Source organism: Pleurodeles waltl, chromosome 6 (genome assembly GCF_031143425.1).
Source record: "Pleurodeles waltl isolate 20211129_DDA chromosome 6, aPleWal1.hap1.20221129, whole genome shotgun sequence".
Lineage (NCBI taxonomy): Eukaryota > Metazoa > Chordata > Amphibia > Caudata > Salamandridae > Pleurodeles > Pleurodeles waltl.
The window spans coordinates 1547273732-1547293608 of NC_090445.1; the positions used below are offsets into that span (position 1 = coordinate 1547273732).

General features: G+C 45.0%; 2 protein-coding genes across 6 annotated transcripts in view; one reads left to right on the plus strand and one right to left on the minus strand.

Annotated features, from left to right (window-relative positions):
* Positions 1-7877, minus strand: part of LOC138301097 (DNA fragmentation factor subunit alpha-like) — a 67014-nt gene extending 59137 nt beyond the window's left edge. Inside the window, exons 1-2 of one of the 3 annotated variants that reach the window (XM_069241201.1) lie at positions 7709-7877; positions 6971-7115 (exon numbers count right to left, since the gene is read on the minus strand). In XM_069241201.1, coding sequence (XP_069097302.1) covers positions 6971-7094 — 124 coding nt within the window. In that variant the 5' untranslated portion in view covers positions 7095-7115; positions 7709-7877. Of the gene's footprint in view, positions 1-6970; positions 7116-7704 lie in introns of all 3 variants that reach the window. The other 2 variants (XM_069241200.1, XM_069241202.1) reach the window with 2 other exon arrangements.
* A 145-nt stretch (positions 7878-8022) lies between these two features.
* LOC138301098 (centromere protein S-like) overlaps positions 8023-19877 on the plus strand; it is a 148270-nt gene continuing 136415 nt past the window's right edge. Inside the window, exon 1 of one of the 3 annotated variants that reach the window (XM_069241204.1) lies at positions 8023-8165. Coding sequence is in view for 2 of the 3 variants with exons in the window: in XM_069241205.1 (XP_069097306.1) it covers positions 8139-8165 (27 nt within the window). In the remaining variant the exon portion in view is untranslated. The remainder of the gene's footprint in view (positions 8166-19877) is intronic. The other 2 variants (XM_069241203.1, XM_069241205.1) reach the window with 2 other exon arrangements.

The window sequence follows — 19877 nt, forward strand, 5'->3', positions numbered from 1 at the left end:
GATCACATTCCCCCCACTCCCAAAAAAGACTTGCCCACTAAGAAATGTAGAGTATGTGCCCGAAGAAGTATCCGGAGAGAGAGCTGGATGTACTGCCCCGATTGCCCTTCAAAGCCTGGGCTGTGTGTGGGTGGCTGTTTCAAGAGTTACCCCACCAAAACAAAATTGTGGGGGAAATACAGTGAGCGTAAACTGCCCATTTTATATTTTCATAGGTTCAGTTTCACGGTTGGCATTACTCTCATGTATTTAGTTAGAGATTTTGTGTTTGTAGTTTTGTACTTATTTTATAATTAGTTAGTGGTTGCTTTGTTGTTTATAAACAAAAAAGAGTGATGGCGGTGTGCGTGTAGTGGCGCTTGGCTGGCGGTGTGTGTGGAGTGGCGCTTGGCTGGCGGTGTGTGTGGAGTGGTGCTTGGCTGGCGGTGTGCGTGGAGTGGTGCTTGGCTGGCGGTGTGCGTGGAATAGCGCTTGGCTGGCGGTGAGCGTTGGGTGGCGCTTGGCTGAAGGTGAGCGTTGGGTGGCGCTTGGCTGGCGGTGAGCGTGGGATGGCGCTAGGCTGGCGGTGAGCGTGGGATGGCGCTTGGCTGGCGGTGAGCGTGGGATGGCGCTTGGCTGACGGTGTGCGTGGAGTGGCGCTTGGCTGACGGTGTGCGTGGAGTGGCGCTTGGCTGGCGGTGTGCGTGGAGTGGCGCTTGGCTGGCGGTGTGCGTGGAGTAGCGCTTGGCTGGCGGTGTGTGTGGAGTGGCGCTTGGCTGGCAGTGCCAGCCAAACATCAGTCCACACACTCCCATCAGCTAGTGTGATTGCTGTATCAGGCATGTGGGCATATGTAAGTGATGGGCCCTTGAGTGGCGCTGTCTGTCGATGCGAGTGCTGTAATGTGCTGGGCCCGTGGCTGGCAGCGTGAATGGTCTTGTGCATGTCATGTATGAAAGGTGTGTGAATGGACTGTAAAACGGTTGGTGCCTTGACGCGGCTTTACAGCTCACGAGCTGTGAGTCATTGGTTCAGTTTTTTGGCCTTTCAGTTATTAACAGTGCATTTCACTTTTGTGAAATCTCTTGTTAATAAAATTTGATCTACTGAACCATCACTCATCCTCGTGCCAAATCCAACCAGTATGTGTGGTAAAAATGACAACACCTTCTTCGCTGTAATCAGGCGTCACAGCACTCTTGTGACACGCTAGGTGTCTCATGTGGGACCCAGATGATGAAGCATGCCACCAACTTGGTTGGTGGGTGAGGGGTCTTTTTCACGTAACCTAAGTGCTTTTCTTTTCACAATTTTTGTGTTTGGCACATCACAGGCGTATGTGGACACATCAAAATGATATATTACAAAACAACCTGTGTTTAGTGGGGAGGGGGCACTTATGTTTTTGGTCCTGGGTGCGGCCTTCATCTAGGGAAACCTACCAAACCTGTGCATTTTTTAAAACTAGACACCCCAAGGAGTCCAGGGAGGTGTGGCTTGTGTGGATCCCCCAACATTTTCTTACCCAGACTCCTCTTCTAACCTCAAAATCTGCTTAAAAAAGCATATTGTCCTGACTTTTGTTTGTAGGATCACCGATCTGGCACAAAATTCCTATTCCCCAGCGTTCCCCTCAGTCTCCCAAGTAAAATGACACCTCACTTGTGTGGGTCCCCAGAGTAGAGTCAGCCTAAAAATGTATAAAATAAAAAAATATGCTTATCAACATCGCTGTGCTATTCCTTCAATCTCTACAGGTTTTTGGCCTTTTTCTGTTGCAGGCACCTGGCCCACCCACTTAAGTGAGGTATCATTTTTATCGGGAGACTTGGGGAATGCTGGATGGAAGGAAATTTGTGGCTCCTCTCAGGTTCCAGCACTTTCTGTCACCGAAATTTGAAGAAAAAGTGTTTTTTTAGCCAAATTTTGGCGTTTGCAATGGATTCTGGGTAAGAAAACACTGGGGAATCAATGCAAGTCACACTACCCTGGACTCCCTCGGGTGTCTAGTTTTCAGAAATGTTTGGGTTTGTAGGTTTCCCTATATGGCTACTGAGCTCAGGACCAAAAACACAAGTGCCCCCATCTCCCCCCTCACAAAAACAGTTAGTTTTTTTTTGTTGATAATTTTGATGTGTCCACGTTGTGTTTGGGGGCATTTCCTGTTATGGGCACTAGGCCTACCCACACAAGTGAGGTATAATTTTTATCGGGAAACTTGGGGGAACACTGGGTGGAAGGAAATTTGTGGCTCCTCTCAGATTCCAGAACTTACTGTCACCGAAATGTGAGGAAAACGTGTTTTTTTAGCCAAATTTTGAGGTTTTCAAAGGATTCTGGGTAACAGAACCTGGTGAGAGCCCCACAAGTCACCCCATCTTGGATTCCCTTAGGTGTCTAGTTTTCAAAAATGCACAGGTTTGGTAGGTTTCCCTAGGTGCCGGCTGAGCTAGAGGCCAAAATCCACAGGCAGGCACTTTGCAAAAAACACCTCTGTTTTCTTTGGGAAAATGTGATGTGTCCACGTTGTGTTTTGGGGCATTTCCTGTCGTGGGCACTAGGCCTACCCACACAAGCGAGGTATCATTTTTATCGGGAGACTTGGGGGAACGCTGGTTGGAAGGAAATTTGTGGCTCCTCTCAAATTCAAGAGCTTTCTGTCACTGAAATGTGAGGAAAGGGTGTTTTTTTAGCCAAATTTTGAGGTTTTCAAAGGATTCTGGGTAACAGAACCTGGTGAGAGCTCCACAAGTCACCCCATCTTGGATTCCCCTAGGTGTCTAGTTTTCAAAAATGCACAGGTTTGGTAGGTTTCCCTAGGTGCCGGCTGAGCTACAGGCCAAAATCCACAGGTAGGCACTTTGCAAAAAACACATCTGTTTTCTTTGGGAAAATGTGATGTGTCCACGTTGTGTTTTGTGGCATTTCCTGTCGTGGGCACTAGGCCTACCCACACAAGCGAGGTATCATTTTTATCGGGAGACTTGGGGGAACGCTGGGTGGAAGGAAATTTGTGGCTCCTCTCAAATTCGAGAGCTTTCTTTCACCGAAATGTGAGGAAAAGGTGTTTTTTTAGCCAAATTTTGAGGTTTGCAAAGGATTCTGGGTAACAGAACCTGGTGAGAGCTCCACAAGTCACCCCATCTTGGATTCCCCTAGGTGTCTAGTTTTCAAAAATGCACAGGTTTGGTAGGTTTCCCTAGGTGCCGGCTGAGCTACAGGCCAAAATCCACAGGTAGGCACTTTGCAAAAAACACATCTGTTTTCTTTGGGAAAATGTGATGTGTCCACGTTGTGTTTTGTGGCATTTCCTGTCGTGGGCACTAGGCCTACCCACACAAGCGAGGTATCATTTTTATCGGGAGACTTGGGGGAACGCTGGGTGGAAGGAAATTTGTGGCTCCTCTCAAATTCGAGAGCTTTCTTTCACCGAAATGTGAGGAAAAGGTGTTTTTTTAGCCAAATTTTGAGGTTTGCAAAGGATTCTGGGTAACAAAACCTGGTGAGAGCTCCACAAGTCACCCCATCTTGGATTCCCCTAGGTGTCTAGTTTTCAAAAATGCACAGGTTTGGTAAGTTTCTCTAGGTGCCGGCTGAGCTACAGGCCAAAATCCACAGGTAGGCACTTTGCAAAAAACACATCTGTTTTCTTTGGGAAAATGTGATGTGTCCACTTTGTGTTTTGGGGCATTTCCTGTCGAAGGCGCTAGGCCTACCCACACAAGCGAGGTGCCATTTTTATCGGGAGACTTGGGGGAACATAGAATAGCAAAACAAGTGTTATTGCCCCTTGTCTTTCTCTACATTTTTTCCTTCCAAATGTAAGAGTGTGTAAAAAAGACGTCTATTTGAGAAATGCCCTGTAATTCACATGCTAGTATGGGCACCCCGGAATTCAGAGATGGGCAAATAACCACTGCTTCTCAACACCTTATCTTGTGCCCATTTTGGAAATACAAAGGTTTTCTTGATACCTATTTTTCACTTTTTATATTTCAGCAAATGAACTGCTGTATACCCAGTATAGAATGAAAACCCACTGCAAGGTGCAGCTCATTTATTGGCTCTGGGTACCTAGGGTTCTTGATGAACCTACAAGCCCTATATATCTGCAACCAAAAGAGTCCAGCAGATGTAAAGGTATATTGCTTTAAAAAATCTGACATCGCACGAAACAGTTTCAGAGTAAAATGTAGAGAAAAATGGCTGTTTTTTATTTCAGTTGGTATTTTCTGTAGGAAACCCTTATAGTATCTACACAAATTACCCATTGCTGAATTCAGAATGTTGTCTACTTTTCAGAAATGTTTAGCTGTCTGGGATCCAGCATTGGTTTCACACTCATTTCTGTCACTGACTGGAAGGACGCTGAAAGCACAAAAAAGAAGTAAAATGGGTTATGTCCCAGTAAAATGCCAAAATTGTGTTGAAAAACTGGGTTTTCTGATTCAAGTCTGACTGTTACTGAAAGCTGGGAAGCTGGTGATTTTAGCACAGCAAACACTTTGTTGATGCCATTCTCAGGGAAAAAACCACAAGCCTTCTTCTGCAGCCCTTTAAAAAAAAAAAAAAAAAAACACAAAAACTTTTCGCTGTATTTTGGCTAATTTCTTGGTCTCCTTCAGGACAATGCACAAACTCTGGGTACCTCTAGAATCCCTAGGATGTTGGAAAAAAAGGACACAACTTTGGTGTGGGTAGCTTATGTGGGCAAAAAGTTATGAGGGTCTAAGTGCGAAGTGCCCCAAATAGCCAAAAAAAGGCTTGGCACCTGAGGGGGAGAAGGCCTGGCAGCGAAGGGGTTAATCTCTCTCCACTGGCTTCTCATCAAAAAACGAGCCATGTTTAAACTTTTATGTATTATATTTAAGTCCTATTCTGGAGCAAGCCCCTCCTACTTTCGACAAAATGTCCTTAACATAACATAACTTTAATGAAACCATATCAAGGCAGGAATGAAGGTTGGCGGGCATAGAAATCTGTGACGACCACAGCCTGTGTTCTTTCATCCTTGTCTGCTCCTTCCTTGGCAGCTGTGGTGAAGAAAGCCTCTGAGGCCCTTGTTTGTGCTTGTTCTCAGAGTTCGGTACAAAGGTCTTAATCTCCTGGATAGCCCTGTTATGGCCTCTCTAAACTCAACAGTCTTGGACTCGCATGAAAGACCTTAACACTCACTTTTCATATATGCCATTGCTTACCCCTTCATTAATAGCTCGTCCCAAGCCCCTCATAAATAGTCCTGCTCTCACTTCGTACATTAGAGCCTTATCATTGGCGTATTTATATATGCTAGTGCTCAGCTGTCATGGGCGCAGGTTGGGTGGGAGCACCTTTCAGCCTTGAGGTATTTCTCTTGGTGTTGACAGACAGTCAATGGACAGATTGACAATGTGTGCCAAAAAAGCCAAAAGGGCCTCCAAGGTGAAGCCAAAGCGCTGATCAGCCAAAGTAGTTTCTTGTCAAATGTAGGCAACATAGTAAGAATATTTGGCAGCTCAAAATAAAGGACTGTTAACCTTATTTTCTGTGGAAACCATTTATGTGTCCACATTCCAAACGATTTTTGCATGCAAGTATCAGATATATGGTCCTCTATTATCCCAACACATTGTTTGAATCAGTTTGAGGATACAGCACGCAACACAAAGTTAATTATCTTGAGGCACTAAGAAGAATTTAGAGTCTGGATTTATCACTCCTGAAGGTGTTGGTCTGGAGTCTTGGTGTTGTAGTCCCACATAACAGGGCAAGCTGCAGAAAATGCAGACGATGTAAGCTCTAGGTACTGGTCTCCTGTATAACTCATACCCGCTCAATTAAATAAGAATGTACAATAGTATACAGAGAAGATCCCTTACACCCTTTTAAACTCATAAATGTTTTTCCCCAACTAAAGTAGACATTGTCTGATATGACCACATTTTCTTGAGCTGGATGTAAACACCAAGCTGTTCTATCATAATTCACTACACTGACGATCTACAAATGGAACAGCCAGGCTATGTGTAAACTGCAATGAAAAATGACAACATCAGAAGTCAGCAAACGCATGTAAACCTCAGACGGTAGGTGTAGTTACAAATTTTGGTGACCGTTTGTGTGTGATAATCAGCTCAAACATTAAATGCTGCATCTTTCTATGGCACCAAATTCATACATGTCCTATACAGTCCAATGCATATTTACAATCTAGAGGTTATATTCTAGTAGGGGCTGAGGTACTGCCTAACAGCTTTCTATTGGTGGCTGAAAAGCTAATTTGCGGAGCTCCACACTAGCAGATTGCAATTCAGGCTTGCAGGTTACAGTAGCTACGGCATTCAGAATAAACATTCGGGGTACAAAAGAGACAACATGAAACGTTTCGTCACATGTCCGCACATCAGTGAGTCAGCCTTTGAAAACTTATTTTGAAGCAAACAATGGCTTGTACCCCCAACCCCCCTTTAAAAAAAACATCAATATCAGCTTTGTAACATGTAAAGCCCAAGCACATATATGCTTGCAACCTGTTGTTTATAGGCCCTTTCAGTCTATCGATATTCAAAGATAGATAATATAACCTAAAGGCAACCGGCTCTGCAAAACAAGTTACTTCTTATTCAACGTTTGCCATTTGTGTCTACACACCAGCAGCACAATTTTATACATGAATGGTCAAATACTAGCGCAGGATGCCTTGTGTGCACAGAATTCATAGTGTGGGGGAAGACTCTCTTCTGCAGATACATTGATATGGAAAAGACGGGGCGGTGTTACACCACCCTGTGCTCTCCGAAATTCTAAACTATGTTTAGCCTCTCTTTGGAGGCGGTTTACTGCTATTGACTTTTGCAATATGCTTCATGTGTATCCACAACCGGCAGGCTTCACTGTCTAGAACCACAGACAGGTGACTGCAGAAAGGCAGGGAGAGATAATGTCAGTATCACATCTGGTGTGCAAGTGTTTCAGGTGGCGAAAGTTGCTCCAATACCTCACCCCACTTTACCTTTCCTCTGCAGTTCGCGCAGATTGGCAGCTGCCACCCCATGTCTGCCTCCAACACCTCTTGCGCTGACCCTACACATCTTAAGGTGGAGCCGGTCGGCATCTCCAGCAGCGTTCGCCATCATTAGAGCTGGACTGTGGGTAACCTGCAACCAGTTTACTGCTAGCACGCTATGACTGTAAATACATTCTGTCTCCTGGCTTTCGCGGAGAATTATAGCACTACTCCTGGGCCACGCTATCGTCTACCACTAATACCATTTAATTCGCCTCTAATCCCACTGCCCTATGGCCCTTAATATTCAATGCCCCCCCCCCCCCCCGGTACTCTGCACCCCCTCCAATTCCTTCTGTACCCTCGTCTACAGCGCTCTTACTTTCTGCTTGCTACCCGATGTCTCTGTCGCACGCTTGATGTCCCATGAAAACACCTGTGACTCTCTACCCTGGACTCAACTATTTCTGTTCTTAACTAACTGCAGGGCCGTGGTGAATGTCTATACACTAAATATTCCTCCAAACCCTTCGCCTATTTAGTAGCCATCCGCATACAATGCAAACACTCCCATATTTAGCAAGAAGACTATCAATTTTCAAAGGTAAAAGAAAGCTTATTTCAGTTTTCTTCCGCTTAAGCTGCCCCGATTTTAATGCCGATTACTAGGAAAGTAAATTCCCTGGGGATTTTGCGTACCGCCGCCCCCTAATTGTGATACCAAATACTGTCATACATACATACATACACCCTTCCGAGCTCAAACACGGGGACCTAGGCTCGTTTCCGCACTCCTACGAGAGACAAGGACTACAGCTCCCAGACGAACCATGCGCACGGCCACCATCTTTGGTGTGTGTCAAAGTCGGGGAGGCTACAAAACTAATCCCCCCCTTAAAAAATAAAGAGGTACTTGCTGAGGGGGATACAAATTGCGTGCTTCAAGGGGTACGCAGTCAGCGTTAAGTTCATTATTCGCCAACTCCACGCTTCACCTGAGATACCAGATCCTCTTCAAGATGGCGCTTTGGCATAAACATCAGGTGCAGTCCGTTTTCATGTTCAGTGTGCAAGATGGAAAAGGTAGAAGGATCCAGATGACTCGGCGCTTGACTATTCCTGTCTGCATTAGCGGGTGAAGGGCGCCGGGAATGAACTAGTGCAGCCTGGGAAGATGGCCTCCAATGAGCAGCAGAGGCAGGTGAGAAGGTAGAAAAGTAAATGGTGGGGGGTGGTTATGCCCCTGTGCAAGAGAACCGCCAAGTGCTTCACACTCCCGCCCAAACGTTAGTTCAACAATTCGCTACTTTCACTGCTGCACCTCCTGGCTCCGTGATCTCCTGTATGACTATAACCGCCAGTTCGTCGCTGTAGCTCAAACCACTGCCCTGTATTGGCCAAGCTCCCTTTGCATTACTGATCCCGTATCGCTCCTTGCGTTATTCTTCCAGCCTGTGCCTCACTTAACCCCCTGTCAATACGGGCAAGCCGGAAAATTAGCGGCGAGAGGAATCCAGAGCCAGGAATCTAGCTCTATGAACCAAAACACATGCCAAACTATGAAAGTCAGCGTTTAAATAGAACATAGGTCACGTAAGACATGATAGATGCAGGTTCAGTTTGAACATTTGGTTGCTTCTTGAACGTCTGTCTTTGGCATTGTGGGGCAATTCTTTTTATTAAGGAGGTCTGCAGTGTGCCCACACGCGCCTACAGCCATAGGCCTGCGGGGCAAATGTTAACAGATGTTAAAGAGTTAAACACCAACCCTTAACCCGTTCTTTCCCACTCTAATCTCAGATTTGACCCTTGTTTCTACGCTTTGACAGGACACGCAATAGTAGCTTTCGACCCAGTTTAGTTTTCGACAATACTTTCAGCATTATTCCGCGGCACTTCTGCCTTCTATTTAAGCCCTTTGATTTGACCTCACTTGCGCCTGAGCTGTAATTGTAAAAGCGCCTAATTTCTTTGTACAGTCAGCTCCTTCCGTAACAAGGGTGAGCGTGGTCCCCATAATGTCTGAAACCCTGTTCTAGTGTGTCTGAGATCTTTTATACACCAATTTGCTCCCATACGCAGCTTACCCGGGACCTTTGGATTGGTAGCTTGCTTGTTCCTCAATAAGCTAGGAGCACTTGCTTGGCAGCCCTTAAGAAGAGTGGTAATAGCTTTCCCCTAGAAGAGCGCAGCCGGTAGTCTATCTCTTATACCATGTTTTATATATGTTGATATTGTAAGAAGTTTGAACATCATGTCTGTTGTCCAGTACCTCATCCCAGTATTTTTTCGGTTTGGGACAATGCCATAGTAGCTGAAGGAGGGTACCACCACGTTTTCCTTACTACACCTTATTTTTGGACTTATCTCCAGTGTACGCTCTCTGCTGTGTACTCGCAATATGTTATTGTCACTTTTAGAGATTCCCTGTTACAGTTGTAGCTGTCACTTTTGCTGTGGTACGCATCATCCTAGTACTTTGTTGCAAGTAGCCTAATCGTTTCCACCTTCCACCTCTTCTGCCCAAAGGTCTTGACTGCTTGTATGTTGTGGTTCAGTCATTTGTATATTTCAGAGTATGCATTTACATTCTGTTTTGGTGATACTCAACATTTTTCAATTGGTGTTAGTGGTCTTTTTGCCAGCTGGTTAATAAATGTGTGATCTGTTGCCTAACTTGAAAGTGTCAGTCTCTCACTTTCTGGAAACCTGTAGTCCATCTTAATTTGCATTAAGGATTTCAAGACTATATGGTACAAGAGTATTCTTGGAGCCTGCTGCTTGCCAGGCTGCAGACGTAACTTCCTCAGTAGTTGGATTGTACTCTGGGATGCTGATTGTAAGATATTGGATGATTATTTGGAAAGGGTGACTACTCACCATAAAGAATAATCACAACCCTTGTCAGGACAAACCGTCAGTCAGTACATTACCCTGAGCTCAAAAAGCAGGTAGGTATGATACAGCACAGACAGGCTTAACTTAGGGCAATGTGTAAAGTATTTATGCAGTATCAAAACAGTAAAGTCTTTTTTTTTTTTTTTAAATAAATATTTTTATTGAGCATTGGTATACATTATACAATGCACAGAATAAGAATAGCTTAAAACATCCCGAAAACTCTAGTCAGACTTTACTATTGACAAACTTCATCAGTCCAGCATAGTTTAACAATATAAAAATATATCTTGCTGCAACATTTTTCACCAAATTTCTAGTATGCAACAATACCAAACGCACAGATAGTGCGCTAAAACCCCAGATCCTAAAATCCCAAAATTGAATGAAACTGAACATGTGCTTACGTAAACAAGTACGAGTGCTTGATAAGCCAATACTAAAGTGCTTATGTCCTGAAAAAAGCATAGTCTAATACCACCTAAAAGACAAAGACACACGAAATAGGAGGTTAATATGTGATCTATGACATGAGGTACCAGAGCCCAGGCAGAAAGAAGCATCAGGGAAAAAGTAGAAAACACGCAAAAAGCCAGGCCGGAGTGTCACATAGGCTCCCCGTGCCTTCCAAACATATCAAATTGATGAATAATTCTATGAACCGGATAAAGAGGATCTCCTATTGGACCCTATGATGTCTGTCGCTGTACTACTAAAGTGAACCTGTGCAAAAGTGCCAACAAGATAGGGAAGACTAACTCCATAGTACCAAGAGTAATACTATTCCCATACCACGCTGGTCATTCAGATAATTCATAAAGCACCCCCCCACACACACACAATTTATAAAAGGTTGAATTTGTGCCATGATGACTGAAATCTCTTTAGGCCCCCACCCTTTTAGTATATGCCTCCCTCAAACCTTCTTCTTTTGTATATGTTTTTTAACCAGTCTTCATATAGTGGGACCCGTTCTGTATGCCAAAGTTGTTAAAACAGTGAACTGGCCACAAAGAGCACAATTGAGAGAAATATTTGTGCAGTTTTACTCACTCAGTAGCCCTGCGCTTGTCTAGTAAAACCAAAAAGAACCAGCAATGGTTCCCACGGCTACTCCCAGAGCCTGACTCAAGGCTAATGAAAGATAATGCCAAAAAGGTGTCAGTCTTGGGCAGGAGTAAAAAAATTTGAAGCCATGCCCCAGCGCCCTCCTGCTTGCACCAAAAACACAGATCTCCTAAAAAGGGGAACATTCTTTTGCGGGCCACAGGGATATAATACGCTGCACCGAGATAGGAACAACATTCTCTTAAAATTAGCCACCCTTAAGGCTTTGTGGCCTAAAACGGAAATCAATTGCCAATCATCCTCAGAGAACCAACGTTGCGTGGCTTCTCCAGGCAAGCCATCAGGCACATCTGTGCTCCTTGGTTACGTAGCAGCCTATGCCCAAAAGGCTCGACCTAACAAGCACCCACAACATAGGATGATTTTCTGAATAGTGAGACCTCAAGAAATGAACAATCCTCTGATAACTAAAAAATAATCGTCTGCGCGAAACACCACACCGTACACAAATCTCTTGCCAAGTAATATATTTACAGAAGAGCAGAAACTGTCATATTTCCTTTAGCCCAGAATGGTACCAGTATCTAATCTGAGAAGGAGAAGGTTACGGCCCACATACCTGGCCCTATAAAGTTTCAGGAGTGTAACATTTGATACCATTTGAATAAAACGGTAAAATAGTGACAAACGGGCACTTCAGCCCTGTATTAGCTTATATCTTTTTTTTTTTGGTGTGGTAATTACGGGATCTTAATAAATACTGGAAGCCGTGTACTAGCCTCCAGCCTCATTGCATCTAGTAAGAAGGTGAAAAGCGTTGCTTCCTCAGCCAGTGTTATGACCATAATATCTAGAACAGCTGCCTCACAGTAAGTCTGTATATTTTTTTTGGGGGGGGGGCCTAGGGGAGGGAGGAAAGGAGGGAGGGAGGGAGGACAGTCTCAAGCTGGAGTACTGAATACTTTACCCTAGGTGTTTTGGATTTCCATATGAACTGTCTAAACATACTGTCAAGATTGCAAAAATATCTCTTAATGGGAATATTTAAGAATAAAAACAGTAATAGTGGGAGGATAGACATTTTAATAAGGGCCATCCTGCCTATCAAAGTCGGTGGGAGGAGTGTCTATCTGAAAGACCCTTTATTTTATGAAACATAGGGAAAAAACAGTTAAGTCAAAATGTAAAACAATATAATAGCAAACTGAATTAGAAAAGCGGAGTAAAATGTAATAAATACAATTACACCAAAATGACAGAAATTCAATTAGGGGATTCACAGGTGTGAGTCTTTAAAGATTTAAGGGAAAATGGTCCCCCCCTCCCCCCCAAAAAAGCACAAAGTGCCAATGATGGTCAATAGCCTTAGTAGGCTGGGACCTAGGTGAAATTTGAGGTTGACTACGATGGAGTGCAAGTCAGAGTGATCAATTGTTAGTCCTGGTCAAAGATTTTACCTTCTGACTTAATCTTTTAAGTCCCAAACCAGCACCGGAGTACACTTCTCCAGAACCTCAGGGGAGGCACTTAGAGACTCAAAGGGTGTCAGGCAGAGGCCAATAGAAGAGTCCAGTTGCCACTGGTCAGCTGGCTACTTCCAGGAAATGGCCTTTTGTAGCTTGTTGTATCCCTGCTTGATCAGGAGGTCAGCCACCTGACCCAGGTAGTCTACTTATTTGTTCTGGGTACAATAGGGAGCTGGTTCAGTTCTTCACTGTTCCTCTCAGGTCAGATGACGGGTCCCGTCCCCTCCTGTTCTGATCTCTGAAGGTCGAGGAAGTATTCTGAAGTGGGGGCATGGAGTTACCACATTTGTGCCTGGCACTAGTGAGTGTGTGGAATGACTCTTTGGCACACTCCAAACAATGGGATTAAAATTCACGGGCCCCTCCCTAGCCTTTTTGGGCATTTCCAAGATGGCAAAAGTCTTCAGCCAGAGTCAGTTTGGGCTGGGGTGTGTGGAGAGTGTACTATGGTGACCCTAGCGCCAGACCAAAGACCTCCTTACCTTCAGTAAACATCTCAAGACCTGGCTGTTTGAACAGTAGCAGCACCTCCCCCCACCTCCCTTCTCCCCCCTTCCCTCCCCAGCACCTTGAGACCCTCACGGGTGAGTAGTGTGCTTTACAAATTCCTGATTGATTGACTGATAGTGCCCTCCCACATCTAATAATAAAATCCAGTTTTAGGCATACACTGTACCCACAAACCAAGAAAAAAAGCAGAGTTCTTCAGCAACCAGAGAGTGGATCTACAAGAAATATCTTGGCATCCTGTTATCTCTCCTTTGAACCGTGCCTTAAGGGTTATATGTGAACCCAGCCGACCCGTCAAACAGAATCTGACACTCAGTCAGTGTAAGGAAATGCCCCCTTGGCATGGTTGCCCCCTGACTTTTTGCCTTTGCTGATGCTATGTTTACAATTGAAAGTGTGCTGAGGCCTGCTAACCAGGCCCCAGCACCAGTGTTCTTTCCCTAACCTGTACTTTTGTATCCACAATTGGCAGACCCTGGCATCCAGATAAGTCCCTTGTAACTGGTACTTCTAGTACCAAGGGCCCTGATGCCAAGGAAGGTCTCTAAGGGCTGCAGCATGTCTTATGCCACCCTGGAGACCTCTCACTCAGCACAGACACACTGCTTGCCAGCTTGTGTGTGCTAGTGAGAACAAAACGAGTAAGTCGACATGGCACTCCCCTCAGGGTGCCATGCCAGCCTCTCACTGCCTATGCAAGTATAGGTCAGTCACCCCTCTAGCAGGCCTTACAGCCCTAAGGCAGGGTGCACTATACCATAGGTGAGGGTACCAGTGCATGAGCATGGTACCCCTACAGTGTCTAAACAAAACCTTAGACATTGTAAGTGCAGGGTAGCCATAAGAGTATATGGTCTGGGAGTTTGTCAAACACGAACTCCACAGCACCATAATGGCTACACTGAAAACTGGGAAGTTTGGTATCAAACTTCTCAGCACAATAAATGCATACTGATGCCAGTGTACATTTTATTGTAAAATACACCACAGAGGGCACCTTAGAGGTGCCCCCTGAACCTTAACCAACTATCTGTGTAGGCTGACTGGTTCCAGCAGCCTGCCACACTAGAGACATGTTGCTGGCCCCATGGGGAGAGTGCCTTTGTCACTCTGAGGCCAGTAACAAAGCCTGCACTGGGTGGAGATGCTAACACCTCCCCCAGGCAGGAGCTGTGACACCTGGCGGTGAGCCTCAAAGGCTCACCCCTTTGTCACAGCCCAGCAGGGCACTCCAGCTTAGTGGAGTTGCCCGCCCCCTCCGGCCACGGCCCCCACTTTTGGCGGCAAGGCTGGAGGGAACAAAGAAAGCAACAAGGAGGAGTCACTGGCCAGTCAGGACAGCCCCTAAGGTGTCCTGAGCTGAGGTGACTCTAACTTTTAGAAATCCTCCATCTTGCAGATGGAGGATTCCCCCAATAGGGTTAGGATTGTGACCCCCTCCCCTTGGGAGGAGGCACAAAGAGGGTGTACCCACCCTCAGGGCTAGTAGCCATTGGCTACTAACCCCCCAGACCTAAACACGCCCTTAAATTTAGTATTTAAGGGCTACCCTGAACCCTAGAAAACTAGATTCCTGCAACTACAAGAAGAAGGACTGCCTAGCTGAAAACCCCTGCAGAGGAAGACCCGAAGACGACAACTGCCTTGGCTCCAGAAACTCACCGGCCTGTCTCCTGCCTTCCAAAGAACTCTGCTCCAGCGACGCCTTCCAAGGGACCAGCGACCTCTGACTCCTCTGAGGACTACCCTGCTTCGAAAAAGACAAGAAACTTCCGAGGACAGCGGACCTGCTCCAAAAAGACTGCAACTTTGTTTCAAGGAGCAGCTTTAAAGACCTTGCAATCTCCCCGCAAGAAGCGTGAGACTTGCAACACTGCACCCGGCGACCCCGACTCGGCTGGTGGAGAACCAACACCTCAGGGAGGACCCCCGGATTACTCTACGACTGTGAGTACCAAAACCTGTCCCCCCTGAGCCCCCACAGCGCCGCCTGCAGAGGGAATCCCGAGGCTTCCCCTGACCGCGACTCTCTGAAACCTAAGCCCCGACGCCTGGAAAAGACCCTGCACCCGCAGCCCCCAGGACCTGAAGGACCGGACTTTCACTGCAGAAGTGACCCCCAGGAGTCCCTCTCCCTTGCCCAAGTGGAGGTTTCCCCGAGGAAGCCCCCCCTTGCCTGCCTGCAGCGCTGAAGAGATCCCTTGATCTCTCATAGACTAACATTGAAAACCCGACGCTTGTTTCTACACTGCACCCGGCCGCCCCCGCGCTGCTGAGGGTGAAATTTCTGTGTGGGCTTGTGTCCCCCCCGGTGCCCTACAAAACCCCCCTGGTCTGCCCTCCGAAGACGCGGGTACTTACCTGCAAGCAGACCGGAACCGGGGCACCCCCTTCTCTCCATTCTAGCCTATGCGTTTTGGGCACCACTTTGAACTCTGCACCTGACCGGCCCTGAGCTGCTGGTGTGGTGACTTTGGGGTTGCTCTGAACCCCCAACGGTGGGCTACCTTGGACCAAGAACTGAACCCTGTAAGTGTCTTACTTACCTGGTAAAACTAACAAAAACTTACCTCCCCCAGGAACTGTGAAAATTGCACTAAGTGTCCACTTTTAAAGTAGCTATTTGTCAATAACTTGAAAAGTATACATGCAATTGAAATGATTCAAAGTTCCTAATGTACTTACCTGCAATACCTTTCAAACAAGATATTACATGTTAAATTTGAACCTGTGGTTCTTAAAATAAACTAAGAAAAGATATTTTTCTATAACAAAACCTATTGGCTGGATTTGTCTCTGAGTGTGTGTACCTCATTTATTGTCTATGTGTATGTACAACAAATGCTTAACACTACTCCTTGGATAAGCCTACTGCTCGACCACACTACCACAAAATAGAGCATTAGTATTATCTATTTTTACCACTATTTTACCTCTAAGGGGAACCCTTGGACTCTGTGCATGCTATTCCTTACTTTGAAATAGCACATACAGAGCCAACTTCCTACAGTCAGGATTTGACACTAGTGTGAAAAAAGATGCCTACAGGTCCTTCCCCGCATTTTCTGTGGAACTCGCAGGAGTCATTTGTGCTCATTCACGGCAGCCTATTGCTTGCTCCTGAGGGGCATTTCACACTTTTTCACACAAATTGAAGGCTAATTACAGGTTGGGAAAAGCTTTAGAGCCAATTTCACAATCAAATTGAATTTTAGAAACTATTGAAATAGTACTTTATTTTTGTAGCTGGTCTCATTCCCGAGATACAGTATTAGCATTTTACAGTGGGTAATGGTATAGATCAGTCAAGAAAGGTGTATATGAATTGTTTTTTAAGTAATATTCAGATTATTTATTTTAGATTAGGTAAAGAACAGAGTAATTACATTTTTCTATTTTTGTTTTTTTGTTATTGCAATCCTTCATGTTTTTCTAACATTGTTAAAATCACATAGAGGCTTGTGACAAAGGTTTCTTGAAATTAACTAGTAATTATCAAACAATCAGTCGGAACCCTCTAAAAAGTACATGATTGGTTGATACATGTCAGCCATTACTATGCTTAACGACTTTGCTACAGAAATGGCGAATGACTGTGTCACTTTTAAAGCTTGGCTTCGATGGCATTATGCTAATACAGTGCTTCAAAACTCTGCTAGAAAAACAGACATTTGCGGTGAGCAGTTGTGGAGTGTTCCTTATAAAGGAGCTGCTCCTCACCTGAAACTTTTGAACTATCTGAAGTTTCCTACTCCTTTTTTACATGATTTACACAGTACTCAAAGTCTAAAAGGGTATTGCTGTTTTGTGTGTGTGTATGTTACCGCAAACATTGTTGGTAAAGATCTAAGATGTAATTTAATGTTTTGTAAAGGTCAACTCTTTGTGTTTGCATGCATATGTGGTAACAGCTGATATTTGTTAGAACTCCCCCCCCACTCCCCCCCCCCCCCCCCCGTTTCCTTTCCCAGGGCTAATATTAGCTTTCCTTAGCTTTTAGCCCTTCCGCACATTACTTCAGCCATTTCTCTCAAAAGATCTCCTGGCCTTCTGTTATGATGTGGCTCGTGGATGTATCTGTGTATTCTTGAGCCACGAGTTTTTATTTTCTTCAGCTGTCCTGTAACCTGATCCTCGGCTGGTTGCTCGTGAGTTTTAAATATTTGGCACCTCTTTAAAGTCGCGCACCTTTGTGAAGGCTGCACTGTGCGTGCGCTGTTTGAACGGCTGCTTCTCGCCTGTTTGGTTTCCTGGCAACGCTGTGTTGACGTTAGCTGACGCTTCTGTGCGTTTGAAGGCGGCCATCTTTGAGAGTTGGGAAAACTCTCATTTAACCAGACAGTGCCTACGTGGAATCGCTCACTATTGCATGGATGACGTGCCAGTTCTCTTCGTTTCTGTAAAAGGATTCCTTCACTGTGATAGGAACACTTAAATACTCAAGGAGATAAGTACCTTCTGCGGTGATAGGTGCACCTGGACTCTACTGTGTTGCTACTTCGTGGTTGATCTGGCCTGTCAAACATCTGTGTGAGGATGTTTTTTTTTTTTTTCCTCTTTTGAGCAGACGGACAAACTTGCTCCTAAAGAACTTTTTCGGATTTTATGATGGATATGGCGGCCACTGCTGTGCATTCTCTTCCTCAGTTTTTGGTGCAACCTGGAAGTCCGCCAATACTTTGGGAGGAGTGGATAAACGTATTTGATAATTATCTTGTAGCTCTGGACGGTTTAGAATTCTCCTCCAGTACGAAAAAAGCTATCTTACTTAGTTCTTTAGACCATGAAGGTCAGCATGTGTTCAAGTATTTGCCAAAGGCTGTTGATCAGTCTGGCCAGCCTATTGATGATGTATTTTTGGAAGCGAGGTGGAGATTAGAGTTGAGGTTTACCAAGACTGAGAATGTGGTCATGCAAAGGTTTAAGTTTTACACACAACCACAAAAGGAGGGTGAATCTCGGGATGAATTTGTTGCTCGGTGGAGGGAGCTTTCTGTTAAATGTAGATTTGGAGCGAAGATGGAAGAGTTAATTTGTGATCAGCTCATAGTACAATGTAGGAGTAAGAAAATGCAGGAGAGATTATGGGCAGCGAAGGACCCTAAGTTGAAGGATGCTATAGAAATTGCATAGGTGGTTGAAGAGTCGGAGTTTTGTATGAAACAAATGGAGAAGTTAAGGGTTCTGAGGAGGTATCGCTGATTGAGGGTGATGTGGCTGTTGCGGGTAAATTGTCCCGTGGAAGGTCCAGTGGTACTTCCTTTAAGTTGAATAGGGTTAGTAGCAGGATGTGTAAAAGGTGTGGGAGCAAGTATCTTACTTCTGAGTCCAGTAATTGCTTTGCTCTGGGGAAAGTGTGTCGGAAGTGTGGGCGCAAAGGGCATTTTGCGAGAGTGTGTAGGGAGAAGGAACAAGTAAAAGGGATGGTGGCCATGGTTAGTGATGCTGTTGGTGATGTGCTCATGGGTGACACATTTGAAAGTGTTTTGTGTGTCTGGGTCTGATAATGCGGGGGTGAAAGCGGAAAGAATGCAGAGACCTAAGGCAGAGTTTACTGTAAAAATGTGCCTGTGGAACTAATGGCGGATTCTGGTTCTTTATATACCATTGTTCCTAAAGATTTGTTTTTCCTGAAGTGGCCTTCAACTAGATTATTGCCAAAGGACATCAATCCTGGGGGTTATCAAGGTGACCAGATAGACATCATCGGTTATATGCTCTCTGAAATAGAGTTTAAGGGGAGAAAGGTGGTAGGCAAGGTTTATGTAGCGGAGTCCAGTCCACCTATTTTGAGTTGGCAACACCATTATGACCTTTGCATTGTCATCAATCCATGTGCCCCTAGTCAGGTAGCAGTGATTGCGGATGTTTCTCTTGCTGACATTGTGAATGGGGTTATTGAAGGGTTTAGAGAAGAGATGGGAGAGTTGAAAGGCTATGTTCATGAAATTAAGTTGAAGCTGGATGCTGTTCCTGTGCAGCACAAAGTTAGGAAGGTTTCAGTGTCAGTAAGAGGCGGCGTAAAAGAGCTTCTAAAAGAAATGCTTGACAGTGGGGTGATTGAGTCTGTGGAGGCCTCAGAGTAGTTGTTGCCTGTTGTTATTTCTAAGAGAGATGGCAAATTGAGGTTCTGTGTAGATTTGAGGGGGTTGAACCAGAACATTGTCGGAGACAATTTTCCCTTGCCAAACATTAATGAATTGATCTTGCTTATGAAGGATGCTAAATATTTTTCAAAGTTGGATTTGAAGTACGCATATCACCAGATTAAACTTCATCCGGCTGCCAAAGCCCTTACCGCTTTCATCACCATGGAGGGTACATTTCAGTTTACCTGGATGCCTTTTGGTCTGGCGTCTGCTGCCATCGTTTTTCAGAGGATGATGAACCATATTTTCAAAGGGTTGGACAATATTCTATTTTTTCAGGATGATATTCTAGTGTTTGGTGACACTATTGAGAACCATAATGTCACTCTTAAGATGTTGTTGGACAGATTGTTGCAATCTGGTTTGACCTTATGTCGGGAAAAATGCCAATTTTTGATGAAGGAGGTGGAGTATCTTGGCCATTCACTGTCGCAAGATGGTGTTAGGCCAAATAAAGACCTGCTAGTTGCTATTAGATCTGCTTCAGTTCCCAAAGACAAAGATCAACTGTGGTCCTTTTTGGGTTTGATTGAGTACTACTCCAAATTTGTCAAGAACTTTGCCAGCAAGACTGAATGTCTGAAAGTACTTTTGCGCAATGGAGCTAGTTTTGTATGGGGGAAGCGCAATGCCAATGTTTTCAATTGATAAAGATTGAAGTGTGCAGTGCTGGCATTCTGGTACCTTTTGATACAAGGAGAAAAACAATTATTACTGTTGATGCAAGTGCAATGGGTATTGGAGCTGTCTTGTCTCGAATGC